The 27698-nt window shown below is 38.2% G+C and overlaps 1 protein-coding gene across 4 annotated transcripts; it reads left to right on the top strand.

Moving 5' to 3' along the window:
• Positions 1-1082: 1082 nt before the first annotated feature.
• LOC127455764 (protein FAM118B-like) lies at positions 1083-26677 on the top strand. Of its 4 annotated transcripts, none has more exons than XM_051723887.1 (8): positions 1083-1221; positions 2381-2470; positions 5056-5308; positions 10791-11018; positions 13563-13691; positions 15260-15569; positions 25115-25180; positions 25395-26677. In XM_051723887.1, exons 1-8 carry the CDS (start codon positions 1166-1168, stop codon positions 25454-25456), a joined length of 1194 nt encoding a protein of 397 aa, XP_051579847.1. In that variant the 5' UTR covers positions 1083-1165; the 3' UTR covers positions 25457-26677. The 4 variants fall into 4 exon arrangements, with proteins under 4 accessions (XP_051579847.1, XP_051579850.1, XP_051579848.1 ...); XM_051723888.1 differs by having other exon boundaries at positions 1084-1221; positions 25483-26677; XM_051723889.1 differs by having other exon boundaries at positions 1098-1444.
• The last annotated feature ends 1021 nt before the right edge of the window (positions 26678-27698 follow it).

Below are 27698 nucleotides of genomic sequence, written 5' to 3'. Positions count from 1 at the left end.
AGGCACTGCTCATCACCTGGCCAATACATCCCTACAGTGAAGCATGGTGGTGGCAGCATCATACTGTGGGGATGTTTTTCAGCGGCAGGAACTGGGAGACTAGTCAGGATCGAGGGAAAGATGAATGCAGTAATGTACAGAGACATCCTTGATGAAAACTGCTCCAGAGCGCTCTGGACCTCAGACTGGGGCGAAGGTTCATCTTCCAACAGGACAATGACCCTAAGCACACAGCCAAGATAACAAAGGAGTGGCTCCGGGAGATCTCTGTGAATGTCCTTGAGTGGCCCAGCCAGAGCCCAGACTTGAACCCGATTGAACATCTCTGGAGAGATCTGAAAATGGCTGTGCACCGACGCTCCCCATCCAACCTGATGGAGCTTGAGAGGTCCTGCAAAGACGAATGGGAGAAACTGCCCAAAAATAGGTGTGCCAAGCTTGTAGCATCATACTCAAAAATACTTGAGGCTGTAATTGGTGCCAAAGGTGCTTCAACAAAGTATTGAGCAAAGGCTATGAATAATTTAATAATTTTTTTTTTTATAAATTTGCAAAGATGTGTGTGTGTGTGTGTGTGTGTGTGTGTGTGAGTGTACATAATTTAATCATAGAATAACAATGTATGTACATCCAAAGATGCTTGATTTGAAAATTTAAACACATGTATGATGTCCAAACTGGTCTATTCAAATGTTCGAACGTTCATATGATATCCAAAGATGCTTGATTTGAATGTTTCAACGTACCTATGATGTCCAAACTGGTCTATTCGAATGTTCGAAAATAATTTGTCCAAAGATGCGCAATTTGAACATACCTACAATACTGTTTGATGCCCAAACTGATGTATTTGAATTAGTAATAATATATTATTTTTAATAATAATAATAAAAAATTAAACATTAAATAAGGTGCTAGCAATGGTAATAAAAAATGAATAAAATAAGGTGCCAGTAATGGTAATAAACATAATATTAACAAGTTATATAAAAACTTGTTTATGTACACACAACAAAAAAGGACGTCAGCTAGGTGGTAAGCCTGAAAATCTCAGTGTACCGCAAGTGTCCGGATGTTTTGTGACTGCGCATGCTTGATCGGGAAAAGTGAACATGTCAGAAATCTGCCTTTTCATGCAGTGACACGCACACGCGCGCTATGATGCATGGACGCGTGTAAACCTGTGTACACAAGGATACGCAGAGGCAAGTCTTTGGCCAGGTACAACACTAAAGACTGATCTATTTAAGGCCTTCAGCGGATTTGACTCAAAGCCTTACAGTGGGATTGATAACTCGCATAGAAATTTACATACTTCAAATTAGTACGATAAAAAGACAATCTGTCCATTTAAGAGTAGTGTTCTTCATCATTAGTGAAAGCTTTTGTTAGCCGAGTAAATTTAAGACGATATTGGGATCCTTCTTTTTCCATTTTTATCTGGGTAAGTCACGTTTAAAAACTTTTACATTTACTTTTGTTTAAGTGTTTCTTTTTATTTGTGTGCTGCTGCTTAAATATTTGTCAAGGGTAAGTAAATTTCGCCTTTGTTAAATTGCATGAAGTGTAATTGAATTAAAATAAAATACTTTATAAAGATCTATTTTTGTAAGTCGTGAAGTGCAGTAATAATATCTATAAAGACAATAGTTTAATATTAGCCATCACATATGGAACAAAGGCAACAGGTGAGTCGACACGTTTACCTACTAAAACAACCAAAATATGTTCTATCAAAGGAATTACGTTATTACCACTCATCATGTTAGTGTCAAAGATTCGCAAATATTCTATTAGTTTCTAATAATTAGATAATGAAGCCTGGAAAAAAATCACAAATGTAGCTAGCCGGTTAGCTTGCTAGCTGTGAGGCTGTCTTGATTTTCTGGGCTGAGAATGTAGTTGTTGTTGTTATTTTCCATTATAATTGATTCTCCTAGGCTCTTTGTGTGGTTTTGCATCTGTTTGACATGTGCTTGGTCTAAATGACCAGAAAAAGATTAAGAGTAGAGCTGTTCTCTGTACTATGTTAACTAAAAGCTTTTAGCTGCAGAAAGGAAAAAGTGAAGTGCACACAACAAAGCACTGCAGCATCTTTAGTTTGTTACTCAGTTTTGAGTGGGTAAATACTCTGAAGCCTGAACCTCCAGGAAGGGAGGAATCAGTCTTTTTTCAATGTCAAGATAGCAAAGGACAAATAATCTTCGGTTCACCAGGTACATGTTGGGGATTTGTGTAACACCAGTTTACTATATAAAAGTGTGGTGTATAAATTATTGTCAGTATATTACTGCATTATGTTCTTTTTGTTATTTCTCCTCATGGGATTGTAATGGGATTTTTTTAATTTTTTTATTTGATTTGTCGCCTTGTTTTTTAGGAGTCGAATGGCCTCTGTTGTTACAGTAAAGACAGAGAAGCGTCCTGCCCCGGATTCTGAGGATGGCGACACAGTGGCTATGAAGGCCAGGTATGAAAACAACAGATGTTTTTGTCTTGCTTTGCTGGCAGCACTTTCCCAGAGCAAGTCTTTGAGTTCAAATACAGTGCTGTGGAAAAGTATTTGCCCCACCCTGATTTCTTCTGTTTTTGTGTATATCTCATACTAAATTGTTTCAAAAATTCAAATAAAATGTAACATAAAACAAAGGCAATCTGAGTAAACACAAAATGCAGTTTTTAAATGATAATGTTATTTATTGAAGCATAAAAGTTTTCCAATACCAGCTGGGCCTGTGTGAAAAAGTATTTGTTAATAAATAGTTAATAAATCCCCAAATCTATGAAACTGCATAATGGGGATCAGCTGGACTAGACACACACAGACCTGATTACTGCCAGCCTTTGTCAATCAAATCATCACATAAATAGAACTTTTTCAGCAGCATGAAGTTGGCAAAAAGTTCTCACCCAGAAGCACACTAAGGTTGAAAGAAATTACAGAAATGATGAGGAAAAAGGTGATTGAAATACATCAGTCTGGGAAGGGTTACAAAACTATTTCAAAGGTTCTGGGACTCCAAAGAACCACAGTGAAAGCCGTTATCTCCAAATGGAGAAAACTTGGCACAGTAGTGAACCTTCCCAGCAGTGGCCTACTTTCCAAAATTCCTCCAAGAGCACAGTGATGACTCATCCAGGAAGTCCCAAAAAAGCCAAGGACAAGAGGCCTGGGTAGCTCAGCAAGTAAAGACGCTGACTACCACACCTGGAGTCATAAGTTCAAATCCAGGGCGTGCAGAGTGACTCCAGTCAGGCTTCCTAAACAACCAATTGGCCCGGGTGCTAGAGTGAGTAGAGTCACGTTGGGGTAACCTCCTCGTGGTCACCATAATGTGGTTCTCACTCTCGGTGGGGCATGTGGTGAGTTGTGTGTGGATGCCGCAGAGAATAACGTGAAGCTATCGCTAGGTGTCCGCGATAACGCGCTCAACAAGCCACGTGATAAGATGCGTGGATTGACGGTCTTAGACGCGGTGGCAACTGAGATTCCTCCGCCACCCGGATTGAGGCGAGTCACTACGCCACCATGAGGACTTGGGGTGCATTGGGAATTAGGCATTCCAAATTGGGGAGAAAAAAAAGCCAAGGACAACATCCAAGGAACCGCAGACCTCTCTTGCATCAGTAAAGGTCACTGTTCATAACTCCACTATCAGAAAGACACTGGCCAAATATGGCATCCATGGAAGAGTGGCGAGGCGAAAACCACTGCTAACCCAGAAGAACATTAAGGGTTGTCTGAATTTTGCCAAAACACACCTTGATGATCCTCAAACCTTTTGGGAGAATGTTCTTTGGAATGATGAGTTTGGAAGACAGGGGTCCTGTTACATCTGGCGGAAATCAAACACAGAAGTCCAGAAAAGGAACATCATACCTACAGTCAAGCATGATGGTGGTGTGATGGTGTGGGGATGCTTTGCTGCTTCAGGGCCAGGGTGACTTATAATAATTGAGGGAAACATGAATTCTGCTCTTTACCAGAAAATCCTAAAGGAGAACGTACGGTCATCAGTCCATGAGTTGAAGCTCAAGCGCAGCTGGATCCAAAGCGTAAGAGTAAGTCCACCTCTGAATGGCTCAAAAGAAGCAAAATTAAAGTTTTGGAGTGGCCTAGTTAAAGTCCTGACTTGAACCCGATTGAGATGCTGTGGCTGGACCGTAAACAGACAGTTAATGCTCAAACCCTCCAGTGTGGCTGAAATAAAGCAGTTCTTCCAACACAGTGTTATGAGACTGATCTCCAGTTATCAGAAGTGTTTGGTTGCAGCTGTGTGCTGCTAAAGGTGGCACGGCAAGCTATTAAGTTTAAGGGGGCAGTTAGTTTTTCACATGGGTGATATAGGCGTTGGATAACTTTTTTTGCTTCAATAAATGTTTTTTTTTTAAACTGTATTGTGTTTACTCGGGTTGCCTTTGTTTTATGTTATATCTCGTTTGAAGATCTAAAACAATTTAGTATGAAAAATACACAAAACCAGAAGAAATCAGGATGGGGGCAAATACTTTTCCACAGCACTGTATTCTCAATGTATCTTCAAACAAGTGAGCTCTCTGCTTGCTAACATGTTCTGAGGCACTTACAGTGGAAGTGAATGGGGCGTTAAAATACTCAGCATTTCAAAAGTATAGCCACATGACATGACGTAAACAATATGCATGTTAGCATGATTATAGTGTGATAAAATGGCTGTGTAATTTTATGTGTAGTTATATCCAGTTTTACAACTTTGTTGCCATGACGACGCAACGCCGTAAACACTAAAATCCTAAAACGACCATAGAAACAATGATTTGAACGACTTTACAACTCAAATAACATGAGTTTTAACAGAACAATTAACATAGGTGCTTTTATAAAATTATAAGCTTAAAATTTCTGCGTTTTAAACCCTCCAAAATTTGGCCCCATTCACTTCCATTGTAAGTGCCTCACTGAGATTTTTGCTTTGCAAAGGATTGCATGAAAGACAGCAAATTTAAGCAATACAGCTTGTTTTTGCGTACACTTTAAAGAGTAGTCAACATATCCATGTTTCCTTTGACCAACAGGAAGTTGTTGCCCAGTCTGAAGACCAAGCGTGCCCCTGAGCTGGTGCTGGTGATTGGCACGGGGGTGAGCTCAGCCGTAGCTCCTCAGGTGCCTGCTTTACGCTCCTGGAAAGGTCTGATCCAAGCACTGCTGGATGCTGCCAATGACTTTGATTTGCTTGAGGAGGAAGAGAGCCGCCGCTTCCAGAAAAGTCTGCAGGAAGACAAGAACCTGGTGCACGTCGCTCATGACCTCATCCAGAAACTTTCACCAGTAAGCAATTTGTTCTTCTTTGTTCTTTGTTTTTCGGTGCTTATAGATGATTACATATGTAATGCACATTGTAGCCCTGTTTTTCTTACCATTTCTGGAATCACATACACTTTTTATATGTTGTGAAATAAAAAGCTTCAAAAAGAGCCTTTCTAAGCCAAATCTACTCATCAGTTTCATTTTAGTTTGTTCCAGGGAGTTTGTGCTACATCACATCAGTCTGTTGTTCAGTAGATTTGTTTAGTGGTTATGTAAAGAAGTTTTTTTTTTTTTTTTTTTTTCTGTTTGTAACCTCAAGCACTCAAGTTTTCAAGTGTTGACTGTAGGGCTCGGTTGCTATGACAGTACAGATAAATCTTTATCAGGTGACAATACAATGTGTCACTTTACAGAGATTTTGAGATGGAACATTCAGTAATGTAAAAATATAGAGCTGGACGTGTCCAAACCAAGTCAAGATGGAGAAGTTGTTGTTATTAAGGTGTCTTGTAAGGCACAATAGAGTTAACATTGTGTACAGTTGCCGAGAAATGTCACCGCTTGACACCTCACTAAAAAAATTTTACTGATGTGTGTTCACAGATGTACCTAGATCAGCTGTATTATGTTTTGGAGTCCAGTTCCAAATAAAAAGAGAAAATAATAAAATGAGCATTTAAAGCATGTCATTAATTGAAATAATAGGCATTACCACATGGTTATTTGATGTACATTATTTAATAAAAATAAAAAAAGATTTTTGTCATACCACTTACTTTATTATCAGCCCATTTACCTGTCCTGCTCTTAAAGTCTGAATGTCTTTGCAAAGTCCATTTTTGAAATTTTGAGGGAAGATAGTGAAAACTAGGCAGAGGACTAGTAATGGGGTGTCATTGCTCAGCAAAGCTCTTGATTTTCATCAAGGGTAATTTCTTGTGGTATGGAAATTAAGCCTCTTCCATTTCGACTTCAGGCCTCATACGTTGTACAAAATTGAAGAACAGAGGGGTGTTGACATCATTTAGAACAAACTCTGGCCACAAAGAAAGTGTTTTAAAGTTAATTCCGGTGGTTCGTAACAGCTTGCCTAGGCAAATTCGCCTGGGATAACTTCTTACCGGCTGCTAAACACCTTGCTGCCATTTGTCCATCAGTAGGTGTGACCTAAAGCTAATTCCCATTCAGTCAGTTAAGATCAGTCAACATGACCAAACCGGGTGAGCAGTTATTAGTGAGCTGGTGTAAATTTGCCAACATCTGTACGATCATTCACATACAGACATTTTCCAAGACATGCATTTTTTTATTTTATTAAAGTCTACAAAGCAATCAAATCTACTCTGATACTCTCAAGTGCCCATTCACTCATGTGCCATCTGCAGCGAAAGCCATTCACACATCTGTCTAAAGTAAGATATGCCTCTTTTCATCATTCTTTTGCATTTATTCTTAATATTAATACTCTTTTATACACTCATCTTTGCAGTAGTATCAGTGTCATCATAAATTACAATAACAGAGTGTAATCGGTGCATATTATGGCCCCGTATAGTGTTAGCGCATTAGCGTCATGAATTCAGACTCTAAACAAGACAAATGAAAGATTATCTACAGCGATTATATTACTTTAAATCATCATCGAGTGGTTAAAACAGCTTCTTTTACTGATCTAGTGTGAATTCTACTCATAGAATAAGGCATAAATTAATAACACATTTCAGTGTCATATTAGTCCAGTAAGTGTCAGTAATTTGATTCTTATTTACATTCTGGTAAAAATGCACCTCCGCTTCCGTTCTAAATGCATATTATAAGTGAACTGAACTATTGGAGCATCTACATCTGAATTGTTGTTCGTGAGTAGCGCTCAAATATTGCGCACCAATGTAAAGGCGGAAAATAGCCACGAGTGCATATGTGTATGTCAACGGAGCAGCGCCATTCACTAATGCGCTGGAGCTGCGCAGGCATATTATATATTTACTTATTAAACTCAGCCTTTTGCGATTCACAGAGCTATCGCTTCAAGTGGCTTTGAATAAAATGCATGAGTCATATGGACTACTTTAATTGTTTTTTAATGGTATTTTTATGTCATTTTTGGAGCTTGACAGTAACGAATATGACTAACACACAGTATATAATTTGGATCAGTCTCGGCGACCGATACCCGATCCTTCTAATAACATAAGTATCGGAGCCGATACCGATCCAGGTATCGGATTGGTGCATCCCTACTTAATATATAACCTTGCTTTTGCTTACATGAACATTTGCATCATTGCGACAATGCCAGGAACTGGGCTGACCAGGGAAGAGCATGACTTTGTGTTTGTCCATCATCAGTCTATTCCTTTCATGCCGAGAGGACTCTGTCACCGGTGTAAAGACACATGTCACCTCTGTTGTTTTTGTTGTTGTCCTTTCATTTAGCGGGCATGCACACTGACCAAACAGTCTTCAGTGTTTTATCCCTGTTTTTGATGGTCAAGCCCCTGTATCATTTGCATCCAGGCTCAGCAGTGTCACTAGAGGATTTAAAAGGCATTAGGCCTGTAAAAGGGAGTTAGGTAATGACTTTCAGCTCTAGTGCTGGGACTTGCATGGCCGTAGCTGCACATTGTTGCTGAATAATCCACAGCAACAAAGCAAAACTCCTAGAAAAACATTAGCCTGCAGTCTCACTGACTTTGTTCACACTGCACACAAAATCCGATCTTCAGGATTGACTGTCCAGACTGTCATTTTGCAGGTGATGAAACCTGATCTGTTTGTCCAGACAGTGGGGTCAGCATTCGTTGTATCTACATTGGTTGCCATAGTAACAACACAAGCGTCAACGCTATGCCAAGAGACTTTCTTCTACAACAACAGAGAAAAGCTGTCATTGTGGAAAGAGAGGATAGAAAACTGGAAGGTTTGCCTTTGCTCATGTCCATCGTAACATCTTACTTTGGCACACGAGATAACATAACGGCTCCTTTACGATTCCAGCAATGATTGTTTTAGTACTTTTTGAAAAGAATTCTTAAAATAAGAAATACAATTCTTATTGCATTTACTGCCCTCAGCAGCCTGTTTCTATAGAGCAGAAATAACAGATCAGTTATATTACACAATTCTTGTAAAAGGCGTATTTGCCGACTTTTTAGAGGCATAAATGCAGTTCATTAATTGATCTTAACATTTTTTTTAAACTTCTAAACAAACAAGAAATGTGATAGCAAATTTAATTCATTCATTTATTCTTTTATCAAATTACACTTATTATAATAAAACTCACATGTATCTTTAACTACACATTGTCATATCAATAACCAGTCAGTAACTGAACTCCTTGATTAAAGTCTCACAGGTCTGAAGTACAGCATTAAACAGTAATAGTTCCAGAAACAGTTGTGTTATGTAGTCTAATGTTGTACTTTAGGCTTGTGAGAATTCAGCAGTTCTTATTTCATTTGGAGTTGAACATTTATAACTTGCGCTTCAGTATAAGATTAATTCAGTAACCGCTCTGATTGATGTATAAGTGTCTTGATACACACAAAAAAATAAAAAAGAACCGGCTCAAGAGTCATTCGTTTGAGGATCAGACACACAGATGGCGCTGTATGTGCTGCTATGTAGATTCAAAAGAACAGGCTCATGAGTCATTCATTTGGGAATCAGAATACACTAATTGCGCTGTATGTTTCACACTGTAGATTCAAAAGAATCATCTTCTTTTGAAGCCGCTCATAAGTGTCATTAGTTTGGGAATGGGACTGCACTGATTGCGCTGTATGTAGAAAGTTTTTTAGAGAACTGTTAATGAAATTGAAAGTCATGGAAAAACATTGTGCCGGTGTTTTTACAAAAAAAGGGACCGGTTCTGAATAACAACTGGTTCTCAGTTCCCAAACCTAAATCCAATTTGACTGTTCAGACTTCGATGCATTCCAAAAAATCCATTTTTAATCAGATTTCAAACCACAATGTAAAATCATATTTCATGTTTTTGCTATTCAGACTACAAACAGCTAAATGGATTGGAGTTGGATATGCCCAAAATCTGCTTTTTGCTGCCTGTCTGAACAAAGTCTTTGTGTGTAAATTCTGCTCTCTCTACATCCCAGTGAATTTCCAACCTCGTTTCTTCAACCTGAGTACAGTTATTTTAAATTGCAAACTGGAATGCTCGTGTAAAAGTCTGAAATCTCCACAGGCCCTTCAGTGGTTTAACCTACTTGTGTAAGTCTTATTTAAGCACAGCAGACTTCAGTGGTTCACACTGATTCGAAACAAAACTGCAAAAATGAGGCTAATCTGAACATACCTTACAGGATTCACACCTCCACAACAAACAAGCTATGGCTAGACATGTTTGTATTTTTGTGCAGCTTTGCCGTTAAATATTTCTTCAGTTACATCAGATCTTAATTTGTGCTGAATCAGGTCGGATTTGGATCCAGCACCTTATGTAGTGGATTCTTCTCCTCATAAAGCAATTTATGCGATGACCTGCACCTACATGTATTTCATGAAAGGTAAGTATGATGATACAAATTTTGTCAATAACTTGTGTGGAGGTGGTCATAATTGGCCTCTTCCTGAGGAAGTGGATTCCTCCTACACTGGCATAGATCTGTAATCTCTCTAACCTTTTAGGATTACTAATCTCACCATAGCAGACACCTACAAGCTATTCATAGCTGCCTCTCTCTCTTTCTCTCTGATTTTCCATGTGCCTCGCCCAGTAATGAATGCTGCTCAGTGTAATAAGATTTAGTCTGTTACAGACCATGGCAAGGGCAGTTCTGTCAAAACTCCTGTTCCCAACACACTATCCACAATCTATGACATACTTCCTGATCTCTGCGATTAAATCATGTACATGGCCTCTAATTAGTGGTGCTTGGTAAGGTGCACTATCATCTCTATTGCTATTGCTAGTTGGGGTTAGGGATTTCAACATGCCTTTAAAGGGGTAGTCTACCTAAAAATGAATATTCTGTCATAATTTACTCACCCTCATGTTGTTCCAAACCTGTATGACTTTCTTTGTTCTGCGGAGCACAGATGGAGTTTAAAAAAAAAAAAATTATGAATATCATAATCTGTTTTTTTTAAATACAATAGCAGCAGATTTCAAGAACTTGCATTGTTTTTAGTGCTGAACAGAGTCCTTGTGTAAACACACAAGCCGCTGTAAACAAGCTTGTCTCATAGTGTTAAACGTGCAGCAGACATCAAGATTTTCTCAAGACTTTCTAACCACAACCTATCATAAGCCTTCAGAAGCCTTGCAACATGACACATGGACGACTTGTATGATTTTTTTTTGCATCCTTTTTAAAGCAGGAAAGTTAATCGCTATCGCTGTAATTTAGAGATGAACTGAATAGAAAGCACGGAAATGCAAACTGATTAGCATGCTCTTGCTATTTAAACACTCCTGAAGTTAATTTGTTTTCAAAAAGGTTTCAGTTGTCTTTCTTTTCACCTCTTGCTTTCTCTGTAGCGAACGGGAAATGTGCGCTCCACCTTTTTCAAAGACTGCCTCTACGAGGTGTTTGATGACCTGGAGTGTAAGATGGAGAACGCAGGGAAGCATCTCCTCCGCTCAGTGCTGCAGTTAATGGAAAGTGGAGCTCTGGTCCTCACCACCAACTTTGACAACCTTTTAGAGATCTATGCTGCCCACCAAGGGACCAAGCTGGAGTCTCTGGATCTCACAGATGAGAAGAAGGTACATTCTTTGAAGTATTGTTCCGAAGAAGACTCTTGTTTGAGTTGAAACGTTAACCACATGGTGATTTATTAAATTAGCAGTAAGTGTGCAAGCTCTCTTTTCAGACCGTTTTTTAGACTCCGCACCTTACAAACAGTACTCTGGTGTGCGTTTGTTTTTGATAAACCAAGAAGGTACATTCAGCTGCAATTACTAATGCTGCACAAGTGTTTTTCTGGGATGAATTAGCTTTATGGTCTGTGTAAGGACTGTGTGTTTGGACACTCCTAATGTTTTATATACAAAAGGTTTATGCTGGAAAGAAGTGAGAGGTAACTTTTGGATTTCGTCATTGCAGTTGGTGTCACTAATCTTCCCAAACAAGCTTACATAAATGTAGCCTCAAGGAAAGAAGATATTTTAAAAATCTAAAACAGTTATGACATTTCCTTCCTAAAAAATTATATTAAATAATGTGTTGTTTTAGTTTAAGGTAGAATTCCTCCTTTTAAAAAAAACATGATAATTGCATTTGTCTTCAGATTTATGTCATCATAATATCAAAATAATAATATAAAAAACATATAAATTGTATAAATCATAAATCGTCTCATTTTGGTTGTCTTTTTTCTTTCACGTATTATTGTAAAGTTAACTTTTAGAATGTTTTAGAAAGGAGCTATAAAATTAGGCATAAAAACTAATTTTATTTATATTATAAAAACAATAATGTTATACATAATGTATAATATTGTTTTTAATATATATTTCTAATATTACTACATTTATAAATAATAAAATATTTTTCTTAAATTATTAAATATATGTACTAATTATATTATATATTCAGTATATTTTGAATAACATTTATAATGATTTTTTGTTTAATTATTATTTATTTTGGAATAAAAAAAAAAAAAAATTGATAAGGTAATCAAATGAATGTTGGCTTGAAAAAGTTCTGCTGTTCTGCTCTTTCAGCTTATTAGGGTTTTTCCAAAATCCCTATACAGACCAAAATTATGAAATGTAACCTCCTACAACTTTCAAGCTACAGCCACTAAACTTGGCACAGACCTTCAGACTATTCTGACCCAGGTTGTTATATCTTTTCTAACTGATCAGAATTACTGTTTTCGCACAGTGGATGATCCAAAATCCCATAGACTTGCATTGTCGGAATGTTAAAACTGAAAAGAAAAGGAAGGATGAGTTGAAATGATTGTTTTTGGTAATCAACATAATGCCACAAATGCTGTGGTTTGTGCTTATCTTGTATGGAACCTTTAATATTCCTTTAATTGAAAATTTCATTTACGCCAAACGTTTTTAACTATTTTATACTTTCAGATAAGGCTTTGACAAGCCAACATCAAAGTTCGTCTTGACAAACTTTACCTATCTAGATTTGAAAATTGCCCTTGTTAATACCATCATTCATATGCCAGAGAAATGCAGTTATTAATGACTTTAATATCAGATACAGTAAACCTAATGTTTAAATATGCTGGCAGGTCATTGAGACCTGGACGGCAATTAGCGAGGTGATGTCATACAGGAAGACATAAAGGGCAAGTTTATTTAGTCTATGATTAAACTGCATTGTTTATTACAGAAAGTGGAATTTCCCTTAGAGATAAAATAGTTCCATATCAATTACATATACCATTTTATGAAGAGACAATGAGTATGTGAACAAAAATACTTATTAACAGATCATCATATGATTTATGCTCAAATTTTAAAACTATGTTAGCTATCTCTGCTCTGAAAGAAAGTTGTGAAACGATGTTCCTCAGATGATAGTCCAGTCACTGGGTTCATCTCTGTTTGCTTTACACCATAAATGTTCTTTAGCACAAAGCAGTGAAAGCTTGAGCTAGTAGCCATAAAATGCATCATCTAGTGCATTAGTGCATGTAAGCTCTACCGTACCTCACTTGAAGTATAAGTGACTGCATGTTCAGTTCTCTGTGTCTTTATTCATTAGGCTGTGTGTGGTTTTCCATAGTGTGGCCTTTAAACTGGGTGTTTATGCACCTTTTCCATCAAATACCTCTTGATTAAAACTCTAACAGCAGCTGGACGCTTCGAGGGAGTCAGTTTTTTTTTTTTTTATCATTTACGAAAACCAAAAAATAACATTTTCGTTAAATGAAAATAAAACAGTTGGAAAAAAGAAACTAAAATACATATTGAAAACTAAGCTAATAGACATTTTCATTATTAAAATTAAACTAAAATACAATAAAAATGACCACAAAAATGTATTTACACTGTATATTATAAAATTGGAATTCTTTATAACCCTTATATATATATATATATATATATATATATATATATATATATATATATATATATATATATATATATATATATATATATATAGGGATAACACTAGACAAATTTTACAGTGTTAATCTTATTTTTATTAAATTAAAAATGAAAAGTAGATTTTGTATTCAGGGAACCAGATTGGAAGCAATCAACTATGAAATGCAATCTGTGTGTGTGTGTGTGTGTGTGTGTGTGTGTGTGTGTGTGTGTGTGTGTGTGTAGGTTCTGGAGTGGGCTCAGGAGAAGAGAAGGCTGAGTGTACTCCATATACATGGTGTTTACACCAACCCCAGTGGTATCGTACTGCATCCTGCCGGTTACCAGAATGTTTTGAGGAACACAGAAGTCATGGTTGGTGAATGTTTTATGCTATCATGAGAAAAAAAGTCTCACCATGTGAACTTTAGTTCACCGTGTCCTCCACCCCTGTGAATTATCAAAGCATGTCTTAAGCGATACTCCCTTTTGTAACAGCAATTTTTGTTGCTCATTATCCAGTCCTTGAACTAATTTGGCAAAATTCAAACTGTTATGGCGGCCTTATTAGCATCATGTAAACTGTATTTATTAGTCACAGTTTATTTAAAGGAATAGTTCACCCAAAATGGAAAATTCTGTCAACATTTACTCACCCATATGATGTTCCAAACCCATATGACTTTCTTTCTTCCATAGAACACAAAGATGTTAATCATAATGTTCACGCTACTCTTTTACATAAAACGAAGGCATACAGTTACCAGGACCTGTTAAACTACAAAAAAGGCAACATAAATGTAGAAAAATCCTGCTGTTGGGACCAGAAGTTTCTTCTCTTTTAATAACTGGTGGGACCAAGTCGCTTATACACTGTGTCGGATAGGCCACTCAAGACTCGCGCACAAATTTTTACTATCGGGGAAAATCCCCCCATATGTGCATGATGTCAGAGCCCACTGTCTATCAAACATATTTTATTGGATTGTAATATTTCTACTCCTGTGAGAAAACTCTTTTATTCCATTGACACCCTTGAAATGTTTTTTTTTTTTTTTTTTTTTTGTTGGATTTGTCCCCTTTATCTCCCAATTTGGAATGCCCAATTCCCAATGTACTTTTAAGTCCTCGTGGTCGCGTAGTGATTCGCCTCAGTCCGGGTGGCGGAGGACAAATCCCAGTTGCCTCCACGTCTGAGACTGTCAACTCACGCATCTTATCACGTGGCTTGTTGAGCACGTTGCCAACCACGCTCAACTCACCACGCGCCCCACCGAGAACGAACCACATTATAGCGACCACGAGGAGTTTACCCCATGTGACTCTACCCTCCCTAGCAACCGGGCCAATTTGGTTGCTTAGGAGACCTGGCTGGAGCCACACAGCACACCCTGGGATTTGAACTAGTGAACTCCAGGGGTGGTAGCCAGCATCTTTACCACTGAGCTACCCAAATTTCCCCTTCAAGATAGTTCACAAACTCGCATCGTTCTCATATTCAAGTATGCAAAGTTAAGATGTGTTGTGTTGGGCTTGATATCAGTGATGCAAAATGTTATTGGTTCATCGGACAGATGAGTTTGAATATGTGGAAGTTACGAATTACATTTGAGCTCTATGGTGGCAACATTTTCACCGAATGACTTACATTTTGGTATGTTCCTCTCATAAAGCAGGGCTTCAAAAGACTTGGTGCAGGAATCTTATGGACTACATTAATGGTGTTTTTTTTTTTCTGTTTTGGAGCTTGACAGCACCTGGTATGCTTTTGTTGCATGGGTAAGAGCAATGTGAACATCTGCAAAATATATTTTATTTTCCCTGGAACAAAGTAATATGGGTATGGAACAACATGAGAATGTGTAAATGATGACATAATTGTTTCTTTAAAGTGTGGGTCTGTAACATTTGCAGTTATAACATTGTTTTTTTGGTCTTTGCAGAGAGAGATCCAGAAACTCTATGAAACCAAGTCGTTCGTGTTTCTGGGTTGTGGGAGGACGGTGGACGACACCACCTTCCAGGCGCTCTTTCTCGAGGCGGTCAAACACAAGTCCGACCTTGAACATTTCATGCTGGTGCGGCGAGAGGATGTGGGCGAGTTTAAAAAGCTTCGTGATAACATGCTGGATAAGGGCATTAAGGTCATCTCATATGGCAATGAATACGCTGACCTGCCGGAGTACTTTGAGCGGCTGGCCAATGAGATTTGCAACCGGGACACGGATCGGGACATGATGACCAATGGCTGGGGTAAGACTTCCCCATTCACACTTTAAACATTTTTAACTTAAAGGTGAAGTATGTAATTCTTTTTCTCTGTAAAAATTAGTGCTGTCAATCAATTCAAATTTAGAAGCGAATTAATTACATGACATGCCGATTAATTAACCATTTAATGCATGGGCGTTTTGGCAAACATTATCAAATACCTCGGGTCTTTAGCGACCCGGAGTGTATATCTGTCACAAACGGATCTACAGAATGCCCAGGTAGTCACATTTTCAAAGCATTTTTAAGACAGTTAGAAATTGAAAGAAAATAATAAATTCTGATATATTTGATGTTTTATTTTTCATATATCAAAGAGATGATTCAACAAATCACAGACCAGGATTCTTTACTTCCACACTGAAATTGTATGAGACTCAACTGGCTGTTAAACACGAACTAAGCTACACATAATCTGCACAGAAGTAACACATGTACAGTTGAAGTCATTAAAACTAATTTTTTTAACCACTCCACAAATCTACTATTAGCAAACTATAGTTTTGGCAAGTCGTTTAGGACATCTACTTTGTGCATGACACGAGTAATTTTTCCAACAGTTGTTTACAGACAGATTGTTTCACTTTTAATTGACTATATCACAATTCCAGTGGGTCAGAAGTTTACATACACTAAGTTAACTGTGCCTTTAAGCAGCTTGGAAAATTCCAGAAAATGATGTCAAGCCTTTAGACAATTAGCTTCTGATAGGAGGTGTACTGAATTGGAGGTGTACCTGTGGATGTATTTTAAGGCCTATCTTTAAACTCTGTGCCTCTTTGCTTGACATCATGGGAAAATAAAAAGAAATCAGCCAAGCCCTAAAAAAAAAAAAAAAAAAAAAGATCTTTTGGGAGAAATGTCCTCTGGTCTGATGAAACTGTTTGGCCATAATGACCATCGTTATGTTTGGAGGAAAGAGTGTGAGGCTTGAAAGCTGAAGAACACCATCCCAACCGTGAAGCATGGGGGTGGCAGCATCATGTTGTGGGGGTGTTCTGCTGCAGGAGGTACTGGTGTACTTCACAAAATAAATGGCATCATGAGGAAGGAAAATTATGTGGATATATTGAAGCAACATATCAAGACATGAGCCATGAAGTAGGGGGCCTGGGTAGCTCAGCGAGTACTGACGCCAGCTACCACCCCTGGAGTTACGAGTTCAAATCCAGGGCATGCTGAGTGACTCCAGCTAGGTCTCCCTAAGCAACCAAATTGGCCCGGTTGCTTGGGAGGGTAGAGTCACATGGGGTAACCTCCTCGTGGTCGCTATAATGTGTGGTTCTCGCTCTCGGTGGGGAGAATAGCGTGAAGCCTCCACACGCGCTACATCTCCGTGGTAATGTGCTGAGATTCGTCCTCCGCCACCCGGATTGAGGCGAGTCACTATGCCACCATGAGGACTTAGAGCACATTGGGAATTGGGCATTCCAAATTGGGGAGAAAAAGGGGAGAAAAAAAGAAAAGACATCAGCCATGTAGTTAAAGCTCGGTCACAATTGGGTCTTCCAAATGGACAATGACCCCAAGCATACCTCCAAAGTTGTGGCAAAATGTCTTAAGGACAACAAAGTCAAGGCATAGGAGTGGCCAGCACAAAGCCCTGACCTCAATCTGGCAAAACTGAAAAAGCATGTGTGAGCAAGGAGGCCTACAAACCTGACTCAGTTACACCAGTTCTGTCTGGAGGAATGGGCCAAAATTCCAGCAACCTATTGTTAGAAGCTTGTAGAAGGCTACCCAAAATGTTTGACCCAAGTTAAACAATGTAAAGGCAATGCTACCAAATACTAACAAAGTGTATGTAAACTTCTGACCCACTGGGAATGTGATTAAAGAAATAAAAGCTGAAATAAATCATTCTCTCTACGATTATTCTGACATTTCACATTCTTAAAATAAAATAGTGATCCTAACTGACCTAAGATGGGGAATGTTTTCTATGATTAAATGTCAGGAGTTTAAATGTATTTGGCTAAGGTGTATGTAAACTTCTGACTTCAAGTGTATTTTCTCAGGTACTTTTTGAGTCTAAATAGACATTCAACTTACATAATTTCATTAGTAAACCCAGATGACAATAGCCGTATCATACTGTTCTTGTGTTACACTTGCTGTAGTTTACTTCCAAGTTGCTTCTTTGTCAAATAGCAATGTCAAATGTGTATCAGAAATGTGAATCAAGTCAATCGTTGAAACAAGAGTGCCACCTTGAGTAACAAATATATCAGTATTTTCTGAGAAATGCCCCCAAATCAAAATAATTCAAAATAAATAGTACTTCAAATTCATTTTTTTTTTAATTTTTTTTAATTTTTTTTTTTAAGTAGTTTATAACACATGTATTAGGTTTGTAGAAATGTTATCTTGGTTTCCATTTTGGTTTCATAAATGTTAGAAAAACATAAAAATAATAATGACTTAAAAAAAGTCAAGTGGTGTAACCATCAAGTAAAAGGTCTTAAAATACTTTCCTGCTCCATGAATATTTGTGAGTGTACAAAATGAATTAATCATTAATTTAATTACGTTTTACAAATATCATGAAGCTTTCTCAGGGTTACTCCGTTGAGAAACGGAGTATTCCGTTACTCCAAAATGTGCCTTTTTCATAAAAAAAACTAAAGAAGTCAAAATATCTGTCATTTTTCTAAACTTCACACACAGTCATGAGGGTATAAAGGGGTCCCGTTTTTTTTTTTTTTTTTTTTTTTGGTCACATGAAAACAAAATGGCTACCTGCATATTTGTTTTAACACCTGAATTTGATTTGGTGGACTACTAATAATATTTTCAAACATAATTTTCACTTTTTTTTTTTTTTTTTTTTTTTTTTTTTTAGGAAATAATAAAGATGGCAAAATTACTTAACATTTGTCTTTTCAAGAGTTTCAGCTTTTGATAATATTTTGATTATATTTTTTTCTTTCTCCAGACGATTACACTACTTACTGTGTCTCAATCAGCTCCCTATGTTGTGAATCAGTATATCGTGAACACGAATTACCTGCAACACAATAATGAGGTTACGCTTTTAAACGCAGCTGGTATTAATCAGTAACATCGTTTTATAAATGACTTTATCTTGCTTTTTTGTTGTACATATTAAAACGTTCCAGCCTGATCTCATGAAATTTACGTGACCATGGCAACATTTTGCATACAAATTATCTGCTTTATTACAGGTTTGGCTGCAAGTAAGTAAAGCTGCAGTTTCCCATTGAAATGTCCAGCGGGGGCGCCAAAAGCGACTGAAATAATGTTGTAATCAGACAAGGTTTTTAAGGTGAATTTTAGATGGAGGTTTTAATGAAACACATTTCCCTAACCAAAAACTTTAGCCTAAACCTAACCAATATTGTTGTTTTTGCAAATGCGACATGAAAAGCATGTCATTCTGTGCCACTTCTATGACTCTTCAGTCTCACGTGTACGCCACTAGTGTTGTGTTGTCCGAACGAATCAGAACATGGTGATTCACAGTGTCAGAATGAAAAGCTCTCAAAGCTAGAAAGACAGCCAGTAGTTCTAGGCGGTTGATGTGCCACACCTGTTTCGCACCTGTCCAGGTGCCGAAAGTCAGGCATCCATCGCACCCTGTGCCCCAACCTGTGTAACACCCTGTTGGTAGAAGCCCGGTGTCAAGTCATTTTTATTTGAATAGCACCTTTCACAACACACATCATTTCAAAGCAGCTTTACAGAAAATCATGCATTAACAGAAAATTAAACTGTAATATCTATAATGTCTTAGTCATCATTGTGTAGTTTGATAAAATACGATTGTGAATTGTGTTTAAAAATAAGTAATTAAATATTAATTGTATTTAGAAACCCAGTGAGCAAGCCGAAGGCGACTGTGACAAGGAACACAAAACTCCATAAGATGTTGATTAATGGAGAAAAATAACCTTGGGAGAAACCAGGCTTACTGTGGGGGGCCAGTTCCCCTCTGGCTAACATCATGGATATAATGCCAATATTACTCATGTATAGTGCAAGTCATAGTTTAAAATTATTAAACTAAGCAAGTGTTAAGGTTCAGTGTTTAAACAAAGATTTTGTAAGAACTGTAAGATTAATGACTAATGTCTTTGAAGTTCATCCTGGATTAACTGCAGAAGTTCACATAGATGTATTGTCCTTTGTTAGTTGGCTGATTAAGGGTTTTGTTGGCAATTAATTGATAGTCTGTGTATTCTATTTCAAGAGTGTAGTCCATCATTAGATTGAGGTGATGCAGGCAGAGGTCATTGAGGTGCATCGCATTTCAACCGGCCGGTAATTTCAGTGAAGTCTATCCTAAATCCAAGGTTCAGGCAATGGCATATGATGTATCCCATGTCTTATGGTTGGAGTTGGCATCAGTTCATCCTCTGAAGTCCATTGTAATAGACTGAAGTGATGTTTGGCTGGCACTGGCTGCATTTTGTTGTCATCACTCAGAGACACGTAGCAGTGGAGTCCAACATGAAGCAGGAATGGAGCTGGATCCAGCCGGTTTTTGGTGACCTCAGGATCGGAGTCACAAGGTTAAGACAGGGATACAAATAGAATAATATTAGCATAGATGCCATTAAATTTATTGCAGAGTTATAGATCATGATCAATGTTTCTGGTTCCGGCAGACCTAACTAAAGCAGCCTAATTGTGAGTTGAAAGATAAATTAGGTGTATGCCTGGCTAAATAGATGAGTCTTTAATCTAGACTTAAACTGAGTGAGTGCGTCTGCATCTCGAACAGTGTTAGGGAGACTATTCCATAGTTTAGGAGCCAAATATGAAAAGGATCTACCTCCTTTTGTGGATTTTGATATTCTAGGAACTATTAACAGGCCAGAATTTTGCGATCGTAATGAACGTGATGGAATATAGCGTGGTAGAAGGTCACTTAAGTACTGCGGAGCTAGACAATTCAAATCTATGTACGTAGTTAACAGAATTTTAAAATGAATACGAAATTTAAGTGGTAGCCAATGTAACGACTATAAAATGGGGCAAAAATGATCATATTTCTTGGTTCTAGTCAGCACTCTGGCTGCTGCATTTTGAACCAATTGAAGTTTTTTTTTTTTTTTTTTATTGATCTTGCTGGACGTCCTCTCAGTAATGCATTATAATAATCTTGTCTTGAGGTCATGAATGCATGAATTAGTTTTTCAAAGGACAGATTGGTATCAAATATAACACCTACAGGTGCATCTCAATAAATTAGAATGTCGTGGAAAAGTTCATTTATTTCAGTAATTCAACTCAAATTGTGAAACTCATGTATTAAATAAATTCAATGCACACAGACTGAAGTAGTTTAAGTCTTTGGTTCTTTTAATTGTGATGATTTTGGCTCACATTTAACAAAAACCCACCAATTCACTATCTCAACAAATTAGAATACATCATAAGACCAATGAAAAAAACATTCTTAGTGAATTGTTGTCCTTCTGGAAAGTATGTTCATTTACTGTATATGTACTCAACACTTGGTAGGGGCTCCTTTTGCTTTAATTACTGCCTCAATTCGGCGTGGCATGGAGGTGATCAGTTTGTGGCACTGCTGAGGTGGTATGGAAGCCCAGGTTTCTTTGACAGTGGCCTTCAGCTCATCTGCATTTTTTGGTCTCTTGTTTCTCATTTTCCTCTTGACAGTACCCCATAGATTCTCTATGGGGTTCAGGTCTGGTGAGTTTGCTGGCCAGTCAAGCACACCAACACCATGGTCATTTAACCAACTTTTGGCGCTTTTGGCAGTGTGGGCAGGTACCAAATCCTGCTGGAAAATGAAATCGGCATCTTTAAAAAGCTGGTCAGCAGAAGGAAGCATGAAGTGCTCCAAAATTTCTTGGTAAACGGGTGCAGTGACTTTGGTTTTCAAAAAACAAAATGGACCAACACCAGCAGATGACATTGCACCCCAAATCATCACAGACTGTGGAAACTTAACACTGGACTTCAAGCAACTTGGGCTATGAGCTTCTCCACCCTTCCTCCAGACTCTAGGACCTTGGTTTTCAAATGAAATACAAAACTTGCTCTCATCTGAAAAGAGGACTTTGGAACACTTGGCAACAGTCCAGTTCTTCTCCTTAGCCCAGGTAAGACGCCTCTGACGTTGTCTGTGGTTCAGGAGCGGCTTAACAAGAGGAATACGACAACTGTAGCCAAATTCCTTGACATGTCTGTGTGTGGTGGCTCTTGATGCCTTGACCCCAGCCTCAGTCCATTCCTTGTGAAGTTCACCCAAATTCTTGAATCGATTTTGCTTGACAATCCTCATAAGGCTGCGGTTCTCTTGGTTGGTTGTGCATCTTTTTCTTCCACACTTTTTCCTTCCACTCAACTTTCTGTTAACATGCTTGGATACAGCACTCTGTGAACAGCCAGCTTCTTTGGCAATGAATGTTTGTGGCTTACCCTCCTTGTGAAGGGTGTCAATGATTGTCTTCTGGACAACTGTCAGATCAGCAGTCTTCCCCATGATTGTGTAGCCTAGTGAACCAAACTGAGAGACCATTTTGAAGGCTCAGGAAACCTTTGCAAGTGTTTTGAGTTGATTAGCTGATTGGCATGTCACCATATTCTAATTTTTTGAGAGAGTGAATTGGTGGGTTTTTGTTAAATGTGAGCCAAAATCAACACAATTAAAAGAACCAAAGACTTAAACTACTTCATTCTGTGTGCACTGAATTTATTTAATACACGAGTTTCACAATTTGAGTTGAATTACTGAAATAAATAAACTTTTCCACAACATTCTAATTCATTGAGATGCACCTGTAAGTTCTTTGCTGTTGAAGATGATGTAACAGTACATCCATCAAGAGTCAAATTATATTTTAGCAGCTTGTTTTTAGAGGTTTTTGGTCCAATAATTAGTACCTCTGTTTTGTCAGAATTGAGTAGAAGGAAATTTCTGGCCATCCAATCTTTCATTTCATTGATACACTCTGCTAATTTGGAGAATTGTGAAATTTCGTCAGGTTTTGAAGAAATATAAAGTTGGGTATCGTCGGCATAACAGTGGAAATTTATTCTACAATTCCTGATAATATCTCCCAGGGGAAGCATATACAAGGAGAAAAGCAGAGGCCCTAAAACTGATGCCTGTGACACTCCATACTTTTGTTTGGTTTGACAATTCCTCATTTACAGACAAAGTGGTAGCAGTCTGCTAAAAAGGACCTAAACCATGCTAATGCAAGTCCACAAATGCCAACATAATTCTCTAGCCTATTCAAGAGAATGGTGTGATATATCATGTTGAAGGCAGCACTAAGATCTAAAAGCACTAGAAGAGAAATGCAGCCGCGATTGGATGATAAGAGCAAGTCATTTGTAACTCTGATAAGTGCAGTCTCTGTACTGTGATGGGGCCTAAATCCTGACTGAAATTGTTCATATATACTATTTCTCTGTGGAAATTAACATAGGTGGGAGGACACAACTTTTCTAGTATTTTCGACATAAATGGGAGATTTGAAATCGATCTATAATTAGCCAGTTCTCCACAAGCTGTGGCTTCTTAATAAGCGGTTGCCATTTTTAAGTTTCTTGGGACATTTCCTAAGGATAGCGAGGAGTTAATATTAAGAAGAGGTTCTGAGATTACAGGGAATACCTCTTTTAAGAGCTTAGTTGTTATTTGATCTAACATACATGTTGTGGCTTTTGATGTTTCGATAAGTTTTGTTAGCTCTTCATGACCTATGACAGCGAAGGATTGAAGTTGCACGTGAGGAAAATTATGAGACACCGTTTTCTGAGGTACTGTGACAGATGTCCATGCTGTCCATGGTGTTAGAGCAGTCAGGCAGCTCCGAGTCACCATGATGCGCATGCGCCCGTGGCTCCAGGCGCAACTTGGAACGCGACACTTGAGCCAGTACTGGAGAGGTCTCATATGTAACAGACCTAATGGTATGATGGCGGATGCTGCCGCCATAAAACCCAGCATTCTCTGAAATGACTTCAGTGGCAATGTTTTCCCCAGTTTGAACTGAGACAGACACCGAAGAATGGTCTGTATGTACATGCTCGTTTGTGAGGTGCGTGCGCATGCTCACGGAGTCAAGACAAACAACTAAAAAGGAGATTTGCTGGCTGGGGAAAAGTGTGCTTTTTGCCCAGTTGACATTCAGATGGCAAAGCAGCAAGTATCTGTGTTCGCTCAGTAGTGTGTGTCGTGGTCTGGGACAGTATTGCGTTTTTTGCAAGGAGACTGTGAATCTCGGCGCACAACACTGGCGCATCCTGTGGTCGGACCACAGATTGCAAAAACACCAGTGAAGTGAGGCGGCCAGCGTACAAACTGAATCGTATAACGGTGCTCGATCATTTTTAACACCCAGTGTGACACACCCGTGAGGGCTTGCCATGCGTTCGCGCAGCCGGAGAGTGGGCTTATTGATTCGCTCGCTATAGGAGATAGAGCGCCGCTCACCATAGGGAAGTGGTTGAACATAATATGTGGGGTGTATGATACGTGAAGAGGAAATGGCCCTTTTTTCAGAGAATGTGTGAGTGTCCTGTGTTTGTACATTGGGCACTTTTTTTTTTTTTTTTCTCTTTTGTGAGAACAATCTTTTTTGAGTAATACACACAGCGATGTGGAGAACTCTTCACCGGAACATACAGGGGAGCGGTAAGTCTCTCGGTTCAAGTGCTAAGAACAGGCGAGGAGTCGTCCTGTTTGCGTCTTGCCAAGAAGTTCACGAGAGGGTTCCAAGACAAAGACGAAGTTCGCAGTTTTGAAGGAAGAAAATTCTGAAGAAATGGTGACTGTGCCCACTTATATAGGCCAACTGCACGCCTAAAGGGGCGGGGCTCAGACACCATTGCCAATCAGAGGATTGGCATGATTGTATAATGGTTTCAACAAGGTTGTGTAGAAGGACACTCCCCATAGTGCTTACAGCAATGTCGACTGAACTTAATCGAAAGCGAACTGCAGAAAAACATAGTGGCACAAAAAAAACAAAGTTTGCAAAAATGCAGTTATAGTAACGTTCATTCTATGAGACTAGATTTAAATGTACAGTGTTATTAAAGATAAATTACATAAATGAAAAAATAAATATACAAAGGAGTGTATTTTTAATCTTTTTTTTAACAACTCTAATATTTAAAAATATATATTTTATGAACATTATGAATAAAAGTTTAGTCTCTATTAAAAGATAAAATAAGGCTTTGACATCATATATTTTCACTTGCGCTCAGAAGACCTGACGACATATCCGGTAAGGGAACATAGTGAGCAATGATGCTCCCTGATTTTTAGTGTATTCTGGGAATTTTTAGGGAACAAATGTTTCAGTGCACTGGAACAATTTTGCTGTTGGGACAGCCCTAGAAATGGCTGACTCCCTGATCAGTGCCCTGACTACTGAACAAGGGAGCTGATTGAGATGCACCCTTAGACATTTTTCACTTGTGAATTTTTTGAATAATAGATCCAGACAAAAAATGGGCATCACATCATTGACCCACATTTAGCTTTTTCTTTCTCTCATTTGTTGACATTCTCTTAGGATCTCCAATCTCACAGGGTGAAGACAGCCAAAATGGCTTTACAACCCAGAAAAACCTCCTGCAAGGTTAGGACAGCCTTTGTGTTTTCATGTCCACCGGCTTGCATGCGAAAGGCATTTTGGGTATTTAACTGTAGCATGATGATGCATTTTTTTCCCATTTTCCTTCTTTACCTCAGTGCATGCTTCTAGAATGGTAGAAACATAGACCTGAACTCAGCAAATGGCCCACACCTCTTGTCTTGTTTTAAACTGAACACACCTTTCCACTGTACTGCAGCTTACCCCATATGCACTGTGGCTTCCACCTGTGATGAATTCATCCGATGCTTCCTGTTGTAACAAGATCTTCCTCTCTCCCTGTCCAGACTACCACTCGTGACACAAGTGGCAGTCTGAGAGCTTTTCATCAGCTTCACCATACAGTTCAGTTGCCCCCCTCTGCTCAGGTCTGGTATGACTAGATCTTCACCCACAACATACTCGGTTCTCCTCTTAAACTGAGCACTGTTACTTGTCATTGGAAAGGCATAAAGAAAAACACCACCAAGCAAACTGTGAACTCCCTCAACTCCAAAACATGTTTGTGAAGCGTGAGGGAGCATGTTGTGGATTTATTTCATTTATTTTATTTCATTATGTTGTGTTAAGTGATGTGTGGACCAAGAATGATTTGCAGGACCGGTCTGAAATTATGATATTTCAGTTAGAAATGAAAAGTTATCATTTACTCACCCTCATGTTCCAAACCTGTATGGCTTTAATTAGTGAATAATGGCTTAAATTTCAGTCTGTCCCTCACACCAAGCTGGCTTCAGAAGACTTGCAATATAGTGCACAAGTCATATGGACTACATTTAGGGTGATATTTATTTATTTTTTGGTCAGTTTTCTGGAGCTTGACAGCCCACTATGTGCTTTCATTGTATGGAAAAGAGAAGCGTGAACTTAACTTATTTTGTGTTCCACAGAAGAAAAAAAGTCATACAGGTTTGGAACAACGTAATTGAGCAAATGATAAGTGAATTTTCATTTTTGGCTGAACTACACTTTCAAAATTAGGTATCAAATGTGGCTTGTCAGTTGCCGTCGCAAAATGGTTTAAAAGGAGGGTCATTTTTACTGCTCCGGTAAATGCACCTGTAATAACTAAATGGTCATTATCTGTCCTCTAAGAAGGAAGAAATGCAATAAACATGCCACGTAAGTGTGACTGAGATGTGAATCAAAAGTCATGTGATTTCTCAGCCTGTAGCTAAAAGCATCTCGGCTTCCCTGAATCTACTTGAATTTGTCACGGCAATGAGAATGATGATAAAAATGCCATTATTCCCCTCAAGCTGCCAGTTAGTGAAAGACACAAATTTCAATACATGTTATTGCACTTTGAGAGTTATATCCCATTTATAGACCTTGGTGTCTCATGTGCTAAACAAAATATGTAAACAGTTGTTTATACACTTTTTGTATTTTACTACAGTAGTCCACTGATGTCATCTCTGTCCAGAAATGTCTTTAAGGTATTTATATGCTATTTTAAAATAAAACATCTGTTTGATACCAGATGTGCTGCTGTCATTACTGTCAGGGTAAAAATGCATGTGCAGTGCAGTCTTGCAAAAGCATTAATTGTGTTTTTTACAAATTACTAACTGGGTTATTCCATGTCAAATCAACCAAATTTTGAAAACCTCTGTTGAATTTTTTTAAACACTTTTTCTTAAGATAAACCAATTATTATAAAAGCTGAAACATAAAATGCCATGAATCAATATTTACAGAGGGATCCATTATTTTGTAGAGGGGGTCAAAATGTTTACCTATGATTTTGGAGCAAAACTACAGATCAGAAAAATAACCTTAGAAAGATGGCAATGTCATTATTTTATTTTTACACAGAGATAGGTAGGTCTATCACTAAAGTCAGTTGACTTCAGCACCCCTTGTTGCTTTGCATACCAGTGGCATTAGTTTGTTACTGTTTTTCCAAAGTTGTACTGCCTATAACTTAAGAATTATTGACCTTCTGAGATCCCACGTCCACATACGTGGACATTACGTTTTGGCTCCTCTATAGGTTAGACATAATTTCATTTCAACCGACTGATCTCAGTTCAGGAGACTCCAGACTGTCATTAAAAGGTTATACTTTTGACGTATCAAGTCATGTGACAAAACAACATGGCGCAGATCACAGCTGAGTATGTCTTTGGGGGAAACGGCAACAAAACTACATCTGATAAAAAACATTTTAAAAATGTAATCGATTTATCACGAAATGGCACGCTGTTAAACACAATGACCACATACGTGGACTTTAGGCTCAATTTCCTTAAAATATCCAACATTCACTGGGCATTATCACATTGAGAATCGATTGAGATAATCATCCAAAAGCTGGAAAATGTTGCTTTCAGAGGCTGTATATGGAGTTGGGATGAAAATAAGGTGCATTTCAAACTGTTCTGAGACCAGTTAAGACAGACAGCACCCTGGAGGTTAAGTCATTCCCTAATTAGGGAGCAAGGGAGCGTTCTAGATGAAAAAGTTTTCCTAAAAATTTATATCAACATATGTGGACAGT

Source organism: Myxocyprinus asiaticus, chromosome 18 (assembly GCF_019703515.2).
Source record: "Myxocyprinus asiaticus isolate MX2 ecotype Aquarium Trade chromosome 18, UBuf_Myxa_2, whole genome shotgun sequence".
Lineage (NCBI taxonomy): Eukaryota > Metazoa > Chordata > Actinopteri > Cypriniformes > Catostomidae > Myxocyprinus > Myxocyprinus asiaticus.
The sequence above is the reverse complement of the archived record's forward strand: the minus strand, read 5'-3'. Positions and strand labels throughout refer to the sequence as shown.